General features: G+C 36.0%; 1 protein-coding gene across 1 annotated transcript in view; it reads left to right on the top strand.

Annotated features, from left to right (window-relative positions):
• Nucleotides 1–8,120, top strand: part of LOC107681682 (Niemann-Pick C1 protein-like) — a 27,544-nt gene extending 19,424 nt beyond the window's left edge. The window contains exons 14-24 of the mRNA XM_016477999.1: nucleotides 403–517; nucleotides 756–883; nucleotides 1,142–1,276; nucleotides 1,853–1,942; nucleotides 2,037–2,227; nucleotides 3,841–3,956; nucleotides 4,337–4,466; nucleotides 4,978–5,224; nucleotides 5,362–5,475; nucleotides 5,597–5,759; nucleotides 7,549–8,120. Coding sequence (XP_016333485.1) covers nucleotides 403–517; nucleotides 756–883; nucleotides 1,142–1,276; nucleotides 1,853–1,942; nucleotides 2,037–2,227; nucleotides 3,841–3,956; nucleotides 4,337–4,466; nucleotides 4,978–5,224; nucleotides 5,362–5,475; nucleotides 5,597–5,759; nucleotides 7,549–7,628 — 1,509 coding nt within the window. The 3' untranslated portion in view covers nucleotides 7,629–8,120. The remainder of the gene's footprint in view (nucleotides 1–402; nucleotides 518–755; nucleotides 884–1,141; nucleotides 1,277–1,852; nucleotides 1,943–2,036; nucleotides 2,228–3,840; nucleotides 3,957–4,336; nucleotides 4,467–4,977; nucleotides 5,225–5,361; nucleotides 5,476–5,596; nucleotides 5,760–7,548) is intronic.
• The last annotated feature ends 1,960 nt before the right edge of the window (nucleotides 8,121–10,080 follow it).

Genomic DNA, 10,080 nt, shown 5'->3' with positions numbered 1-10,080 from the left:
CGGCCTCAGCGCACGCTAAGCCGGGGCTTCGGCTCACGCTAGCCCGGCCTCAGCTCACTCTATCCCGGCCTCAGCGTACGCTAAACCGGGGCTTCGGCTCACGCTAGGTCGCTGTGATTTTCGTTGTGAAAGCGAAACTACTTTGTTTGGTCTTTTTTTACTTTAAACCGCATAAACACATTTCATTACACCAAATACACAAAATAATGTTCTTTTTAGCAACATCATATGACCCCTTTAATGTCAACTGACTCATTCCACTAAAATAGTTCAGACAAGCACCTTTTAGTTCCTGTTTTTAAATGGTAATTTTGTTTTCACTTTAGTGTTTTTAAGATTGATGATGGATGAGATCGTTTGCCTTCACAAAACTGCCAAGTAATACATTTTTCTTTTCTTCAGAGGGATGAGAGAATGCTTGAGGAGGAGCTTCATCAGCAGATTGGACGTATCCTCGGAGAGGTGGCTCCCAGCATGTTCCTCTCTTCCTTCTCTGAGACTGTTGCTTTCTTTTTAGGTATGCCATCCTCAGACTTGTTATCTTTCTTTCTTTATCATTTTTCCCCTTAGCAGAATAAGATCTGCAGAAGTATTAGTATAAAATATGTAAAAAGTTTTTGTGCAATATTTAAAAAAAAAAAAAGAAAAACCCTGTCAATAATATGCATTACATATGACAAAGGAGCTTTCATAAAGTGAGACTCACATTTCCCTTTCCAGATGACTATAGTTTTCCTATCTGCATATGTCTCCAGGTGCTCTGTCTAGCATGCCTGCAGTGAGGACGTTCTCTCTATTCGCTGGTCTGGCCGTCTTCATTGACTTCCTTCTGCAGATCAGCTGCTTTGTGTCTCTGCTGGGCCTGGACATCAAAAGACAAGAGGTGAGAGGTCAAAGGTCACACCAGTACTATCTGTGGGAGAAAACAGAATTAGAGGAACAGAAAAAAAGTAAAATATGAAGTAGGTTTAATATTAGATTATAATTCACAGCAACATATTTCATACTTAATAAAACTACAGTGGGTAATCAGTCACTTTTTAAGCACTTTTTTTTTTGTTTGTTTCAATACGTAATGATTTGAGATGCTTCAGATATGTGGCTTAATTTCTTTCTTTCTTTCTTATTCTTTGTTTCCCAGGCAAATCGTCCAGATATATTGTGCTGTGTGAAGTTGTCTGAGGGACAGCAGGGAACATCAGAAGGTTGTCTGTTCCGCTTTTTTAAGAAGATATATGCTCCTTTCATCTTGAAGGATTGGGTGCGCCCCCTGGTGGTAAGTGTAAAGAAACAAGACAAAATAGAAATAGTATTAATCTAAATTTATTTTTTTATTACACTTTAATGCATTATGAATAGTGTTGTCAAACGATTAATCGCATCCAAAATAAAAGTTTTTGTTTACATAATATGTGTATACTGTGTATATTTATTATGTGTATATATAAATACAAACACATGCATGTATATATTTAATAAAAATGTCATGTTTATATATTAAATATATTTATATATAATATAAAATATAAGAATATGAACATATAAATGTATAAACATGTAAATATTTTCAAAATATATACTGTATGTGTGTGTATTTATATATACAAAATAAATGTACACCGTACACATACATATATAATATAAACAAAAACATTTATTTTGGATGTGATTAATCATTTGACAGCACTAATTATGAATGATGTAATATAAAGCAAATAATTAAATAAAATAAATGAAAAATTGTGATGCAACTGCTACTGTATAACAGTAAAGCTACTTAAACATGGCAATTTTGTACAAATAGATTTTATCAAGTTCTGCATTTTTCAGAATTTTTGATTCTCTTTTGCAGGTTGCTGTGTTTGTGGGAATGCTGTCATTTAGTATAGCCGTTGTTAATAAAGTGGAGATTGGACTTGATCAGAGATTGTCCATGCCTGATGTACGTATATACCCATTCTCTCCCTTCGCACATATTTGCATTCTAAAGAACCTGATAGTTGTCATTGTGAACATAAATCTTTACCATCTCACAGGACTCCTATGTGCTGGATTATTTTGGGAATCTGAGTGAGTACCTGCACACTGGGGCGCCAGTTTACTTTGTGGTAGAGGATGGACATGACTACAAAACATCAGAGGGTCAGAACGCGGTGTGTGGCGGAGTGGGCTGCAACAGCAACTCTCTAGTCCAGCAAATTTATACCGCGTCTCTCTTGAATAACTTGTGAGTGACACTTTTTGACACCTTTCCAGTGAGAAAAAGTTTATTTTCAGTAAAGCAGTCTTATTTTGGTATCAGTAGCCGCGTTTCCATTACCCTTCAAAATGCACAAATTGAAATTGTGAATTGAAAATATGCCTAATTGAAAAATGTATATTTTGCAAAAACTTCCATATATCGCAAAAAAGTTTGTATGCTTGCATGAGGTGGTTTTTCAGAAAATGTGAAAAAGGAATATATCGCAAAATTGCAATGGAAACCATTTTTTTTTTTTTTTTTTTTTCCTTCGCATTTCCAGGTCTCCTGGCATAAAAGTCACATAATCGTTCTTTAATGTACTATAACCTCCAAGAAACACCTCATACGTGGCCGCTCTGAAGTATAAAGGGCTTTCCTTGCCATTAACGTTTGGATAACCCCTTATTTACACTGCACACATCTGCGGCACTTTACAGATCCAACACGGCCACCGGCCACTCTAGTCAATGCTTGTGTTTATACCAGCAGCGGTTATCCATGCTGCTTCACTAGAGGTACTCGTTTAAGTCTCCTTTAATTAAAAAAAAAATGTAAAATGCATAATTTCAGTTAGGATGAAGAAAAGCTTTTGGCTTCTCTTCTGACGCCACAAGAGGGCGCATCGAGCAAAATATTACTAATGCATGTTTATTCGCATTAATTAACATGACTATCTGTGAAAAAAGTGCATAATGTTTAAAATAATTAATTAATTATAATTGGTTTATAACATTAAGTTGCTAAAACAACTATAAACAAAACAGCATCATGAATGTATGCATCGTTTAATACAAAGGGCGGAAAGCCAATCACACAGAGTTCATTTTTCATTTAAAAACATGAGATGCAGTGGGATGAGGAAAAAACCCGCCATAAAGTCTCAATGTATGTTTTTTCAAAGTTGAAATTACATTAATTTTACATGGCTTTCTAAACATGCGGCTCCTTTGTGCGAGATGCGATTGCAACGGTGATAGATATCCCTCTAGAAAATGCGCGAAATATGTGTTCTGTGTGAATGGCTTGGTTTCAGTTTTGATGTAAACAAGATCTTCTCCGCATTGATGTTCTCTTTTTCCACAATATTTTTAATGAACAACGCTAGCAGCGCCGCATCTAGTGGCTTCAACTGGATAGGCTAACAAAAACATTATAATGCAACGACACTTACATCGTCATCGCATCTCGAAACTAACATCAACTAAAATTCGAATGTGGATTTTATTTTTTTTTGACAGCCCTATAGTGCAGTGGCTGCAATATACATAAAACTACCAACATCCAATGCCATGACTTCGCAAATTGTGAGAGGAAAAAAATTTAGTCGTATAAAATCTTTTTTTTTTTTTTTTTATTAATTTTTGTTTGTTATTTTAGGAAACTAAGTTAATTTTACATTTTATTTTAAGTAAAAAAAATTGTTTTTGGTTTTAGTTAACTATAATAACCATGCAATAAACACATAGTGTTTGGCTTTGTTTTGTCAGTCATGTAAGTGTCGGAAATTCTCAGAAAAGTTGCTGAATTTACCAACTGCTTTCAGCTTTTGGATAACTTTTGTCAGATCAATAAAGCCATATTTTGTGTTGTAAATTTAGTACCAAGATCAACAACATTCCATCGTCCTGGCTGGACGACTACTTTGACTGGGTGAAGCCGCAGTCCTCCTGCTGCAGATATTATAACACCACCGGAGCGTTCTGCAATGCTTCAGGTAAACCATTATCCACCGAATCAACAGAGCCCTGACCTCCATTGCCCCAGAGGACCTTTATCCAGGGTGGGGTTTGTTAGTTATTGAATGTTCACTTCAGAAGCCATTGTACAGATCACACTATTCTTGGGTCTTTGAACCTAAATATATTTAAATGGAAATTATGTGTCATGATATATGTAAATATACCATCACAATCAAAGCATTTTTTTAGTATCAGATTATGTGGATAGTACTTCAAAAAAATGAAAATACTGTCTTTTACTCACCCACAATTACAAACCTATTTGATTTTTGTAAAACACACAAGGTGATGACAGAATTTTTATTTTTGGATGAACTATTGTCCTGTAATAATTGTGATGTTTTCTTTCCATCAGTGGTGGATAAGACCTGTGTTCACTGCAGACCTATGACCACTAGTGGGAAACAGAGGCCTAATGGTACTGAATTCATGCGCTTCCTCCCCATGTTTCTCTCAGACAACCCAAATATCAAGTGTGGAAAAGGGTACGTTTACATCATTTCCATTGATCAGATTTCCCATAAATCGCATGCATCCGGTACCTGTCCACCATCCATTTAGTGATCCATTTTGTGTCTGATTTGTATTTTACACAAGATTTCCAAGCATTTGCCAAAATTGCAATCTCTAATTGGCTAATTTAATGCAATTTTCAGGATTCAGGCTACATAGGATTTTACCAGTATGCTATATACACCTATGTTGGGTACAGTGACCAAATAGTATATATATATATTTATTTATTTATTTATTTTTATATTTATATTTATATATATATACACACACACACACACACACACTATGCTTGTCAGTTCAACACATTAAGGCCAAACAGTTAATTTTTAAAATGAGTTACCTTATTGTCACATTTATGAGAATTGTGGTTATACTAAATCTTTCTTTATTTATAAATACATGCATACATACTAGTATTGTCAATTGCAATCAGTAATTATCGCCGTGGCCCCTGACCTGTTTGTAAATGTCTTTTTTTTTTTCTTCCATGGACAGTGTATTCTACGTCTTCTATGAACAGTATCTCACGATCATCTATGACACTGCCTTTAACCTTGGTGTGTCGTTGGGGGCCATCTTTGTGGTGTCTACGGTGCTTTTGGGCTTTGAGCTGTGGTCGGCAGTACTGGTGTCCTTCACCATCGCCATGATCCTGGTCAACATGTTCGGAGTCATGTGGTTGTGGAATATCAGTCTCAACGCGGTCTCTTTGGTCAACCTTGTCATGGTGAGTTAAAGGAATAGTGTTTCATGGAACTGGTAATACAGGATTGTTGAAGCTTGTGACCTACATATAACATTCATTACTGAAACACTTTTATCAGTGCTCGCTAACATAATTTACCATATTTGTTTCCTTTACAGTGTTGTGGCATATCGGTGGAGTTCTGCAGTCATATTGTGAGGGCTTTCTCTGTCAGTACCAGGAGCTCGAGGGTGGATCGTGCAGAGGAGGCGCTGGCACACATGGGCAGCTCTGTGAGTGATGTTTGCTACTGTTGTATGAATGTAACGTGCACAAACATATTCTTGGTGAACGTGAAAGCATATAATGTGAGTGCAGTGAAGCGTCTTCTTACATGCCGCTCTGACTCCGCAGGTGTTCAGTGGCATCACCCTCACTAAATTCGGCGGGATCCTGATTCTCGCCCTGTCCAAATCCCAGATCTTCCAGATTTTCTACTTCCGCATGTATCTCTCAATAGTCCTGCTAGGAGCCGCTCACGGCCTCATCTTTCTGCCTGTGTTACTCAGTTATGCAGGTAAATCACAAAATTCTAACATTCACAATTTGTTTTAAAGAAGTCGTTCACCTAAAATTGAGAATTTGAGGACGAAGCACAAAAAAATACCCTTAAAGAAGCCCCTTGATTTCCATGGCAGACAGAATCTCAAAATCCAGTTCTAAAAATGAAATTAATAGTATTATGTGGAATGTCACGTTTTGGATGACTAAATCTAAATTACAGCTGTACACTTAAAATTTCACCATTTCACTTGATAAAACCATTGTCAGATACACACATAGAAAGGTCAAAGGTCTTCAAGACATCCCGCCAAAATAAAAGTCAAGTTTAACTTGGAGAAACTGATGAAACCGATTACTATTGTACATTATAATATTCTTTTTAAAGTAATAATAATAATAATATTTAAATTATTACAACTCTATTTTTAAGGAATACATAATTTTTCTTCCAGGTTTTAATTTTAATAGTAAACCTGTTGCGCAGCACTTTTCTTTGAAATATTTAATTACATTTTAAAAAATCTTTCATGCCTTCATTTAATTACCACTGTTTTCGATAATAAATTTGTATTAGAACATAAGTCCAGAAAAAAATTTAAACCGACAACCGTTTTTGAAAAATAAAAAATAAAAGAAATGTTATTGTAAAATTGTTAATAAAGTATTTAATTGTTAAAGTTGTCTTAATTCAATTGATTAGACATGCTTTTTTATTCAAATGTAATTAAACCATTAAAACAGAATTCAGACATTAAAATGTGAAAAGTTTTCGTAGGGCCCTGAAAACTTAAGCTTTAACATTTTTAATAAATTGTTGTTAAATTGTTGAAGTTTAATGACTTAAATTAATTTGACATGCTTTTTGATTACTAAAATTTAATTTAACCATTAAAATGAAATACAGGAAATAAAAAAGGAATCCAGTAAAAGTTCAAATGGAAAAAAAGTGTATTTGGGGAAAAAATCAAATGGATTTCTTAAGGGCCTTTCGCACCACTTTAGTTCCAGAACTAAATGTACAGTACTAAAGTACTGGGACGATTTTGCGCGAACTATTTCCCAGTACCATTTAAAGGGTTGCATTCGCACCGACAGTGTGTACTAGGAACCGGTCGACAGCAACATCATTTGTGCGCGGCGTTCAACAACCGAAACAAAGAAGAACAACATTAACAACAGGAGGATGGAGGACGCTGTGATCGGAGCTGTGTGTTTGTTGTGTCTTGCGGGTTTCACAATAATGGACATGGAAAGTCGACGTATATGTAAAGCGATTGAAAGAACGGAAAGGAGGACTAAGAATCTCCAACGACAACTGGCAGTGCTACATTTGCTACAAGTGCCTGCACTTCAGCGTCCGTCCATCTATCGCTGTTCTCCATACTTGCAAAATAAGTTGACACAAAGTTTACAGTATGTTTACACGGCGTTTTAAATCATGGCGGGGGGGGGGGTTTTCGTACGCGTTTGGCCAATCAATGTCTACTTACGTCACGATTAGTACCAGTTGTGCTGGTTAGACCCTGCTCCGGAGTAGGAGCTAATTTGGTTCTCGAAAAAGGCAGTCCGGTACTAAAATCGTTCCCAGTTCCGGCGGTGCCAAAATGCCAAAAAGTGGGTAGTTCCACAATTAGTTCTGGTACTATGAAAAGGTTCCTGCAGTGCGAAAGGCCCTATAGAGCCCTAGACTTCTGAAGCCAGCCACATAAAGTCTTCTAAACCAAATATTTGGATTGTGCCAAATAAAAATATGAAAATGTGAAAAAGAAGTTCTTCAAGCCTCTCCCTTTTTCTTTTCACAGGCCCATCTGTAAATAAAGCAAAAGTCATGGCTGCTCGCAACAGGTTTGTGGGTACGGAAAGAGAGCAGCTTATCTACTAACAGCTCTGTGACGCTGAACAGCAGTGGACAGCGCCAGCTCTTCATTTCCATGTTACATGCTTAGTAGCACTTCAACAGACTTAACTCAAGACCCCCTTCGGGTGTACAGAAGGCCTTTTTACCAGCTTTCCCTTTCAACATCCACCAAAAAACCTCAACTTTCAGTATTGAAGTGATAGAGTACGGAGAGTCTGTATGTGGAAAAGATGACCGTCATTTCCTCAAATGTGTGTAAACATCAAAAACATGTTGTAACCACATGTAACGCAGCAGTCACTGTGGTAAACCAACCAAACAAGACAACAAATGCAAAAAAAATTGGTATCAATGTGTGTAAGAAATGTGTAACTAATCCTTTTTATTTATTTGTGTTTCTTTTCATTTTTTTGTTAGTGCGTTTCATTTATTTACTTCACGAATAATGATAGAACTGTCGACAGTGAGCCACGATGGACAATCTCTTGATTTATTGTGATGCTATGACAAGAACAACATGTTACACTGACGGCTATCAGTTTGCTGTTAGCGCTACCTGAACTCTGTGGTTAGTCTTAGCTAATTAACTAAGTTGGGAAAATGGGATGCAGTGGCACATGATAAACATTTATGTTTTTAAAATGTTTACTTGCGAAGTTGTGCTGTGCTGCATTAATAAGCATTGACATGCTAAGAAAGGGAGTGCTAGCATACATTTAGAGACTTGAACCACTAGGCTAATCTGAGGCACTGCAGTTTGGTTGAAACTCACGTTCCTCAGGATTTGCCTGCTTATTTCCTTTACTAACACGATGTAGCTTTAGAAAGGCTGCTAAAACAGGTTTTGTACCTCATAAGCTGGGTGGGGGTAACACTTTTGAATCAACGTGTCTAAGGCAAAAATGTGTTTGCATACAAATAAATGGTTATTTTTTACAAAGATAAGTTTGGATTGATATGGGCTGTCAGGGGTTGGCATTGGCAACATGGACATATTTGAAAATGTAATCGTTTTTTAAAAGTTGGATTATGTGTTCCTCATGGATGTTCTAACAGTTTAAAGTGTGTGCTTTATGGGTAACAGTCCTTGATTTGAAGAATTTTTGAAATAAAATAAAGATACTAATTTATATTAAATGGAGTTATTTATTTTTAATTGTTTTGCACTTGTGTCCACCCTTGTGAAAAACAAGTCCACTTCAGCATAGTTAGAGTTTTTATTACGGAGTAATATACTTTAAAATGCAAGTGTGCATGTTAGTTACAATTAAATGAAAATGTAGGCCTAGTTTAAATTTATATTAAATACAATTAGTTGAACTTCAGAGTGCTTTTTGTCCCCAAATAAGTAGGACTTGACTCTTTATATCCAACTTCATAATTTTCTTGTCTTTGAAATGTGGTTAAAGTGTACTGCAGATATATAATAAACAAAATATACAAACACTTGCTGGTCTCCACTGACTTCCATAGTATGGGGAAAAAAAATACTGTGGAAGTCAGTGTTGGTTACCCAGATTCATCAGTATTTCAGTAAAAGAAAACGAAACAATTTGAGAGTGATTGAACTGTTTTTATGTAGGCTACTTTTAAGATTAGAAATACATTACAAGAATACATTTAATACAACTAAGCGCAGTTCTTAGTAAGGGCAGACACTAAGAAACATTGCTCATCTGTGAGTTTTAAGGGGAAAAAGTGGATTGCTATGGGAAGTGTGGCATGGCAACTAATATATGTGTGTATATGCTTAAAATTGCAGCAGGTGCAATATAACACCTTTAATGATGCACATTTATGCACTTGTAATATAGTGTCAATTATAAAAAATATATATAATTATAGTATATATAATATAATTATACTAGCGGGGCGAATGCAGCATTTCATTGTTCAGATAGATAGATATTTTTTATAAAGTTACCATTTCGGTGTAAGAAAAGCTGCAAACGATTCAGGTGCGTGAGTGCTTCCTGAATTAATCGAACTAGATCATGAACAATTTTAGATCTTTTTGCAAACCCGTTTTTGATCATTCTTGAGACATGGGACAAAACAGGTCCAGCAAGGGTAACTTGTTTTATCAAAAGCAACACTTAATAATATCTCCTATCAAAGCAAGGTTGTTTTTTTCATGACACATGCATGTTTCATAAGATTTTAAGGTTGCGTCCTCACGTTTTGTCAACACCATCAGACATTCAATAAAATGTAATAAAATCAGGGAATATCAGGGGCAGCTGTCACTCTAAACGACCCCCTTGCCACAGTTCACCTCTGCAGAGTACATCAGTGTCAGACAGGCTCTGCTAAGTGTTATAGTTTTAGAATATTTTAATCCTAATGTTAATGTTTCCTGTCCCTGTAGAAAAAAACAGCATATGCTGGTTAGGTATGTTTTGACGCTGGGATGCTGGTTTAAGCTGGTCCTTTGCTGGTTTAAACTGGTCCTTTGCTGGTTTATGCTGGTCCTTTG

Source organism: Sinocyclocheilus anshuiensis, unplaced genomic scaffold, assembly GCF_001515605.1.
Source record: "Sinocyclocheilus anshuiensis isolate Anshui unplaced genomic scaffold, SAMN03320099.WGS_v1.1 scaffold436, whole genome shotgun sequence".
Lineage (NCBI taxonomy): Eukaryota > Metazoa > Chordata > Actinopteri > Cypriniformes > Cyprinidae > Sinocyclocheilus > Sinocyclocheilus anshuiensis.
The sequence above is the reverse complement of the archived record's forward strand: the minus strand, read 5'-3'. Positions and strand labels throughout refer to the sequence as shown.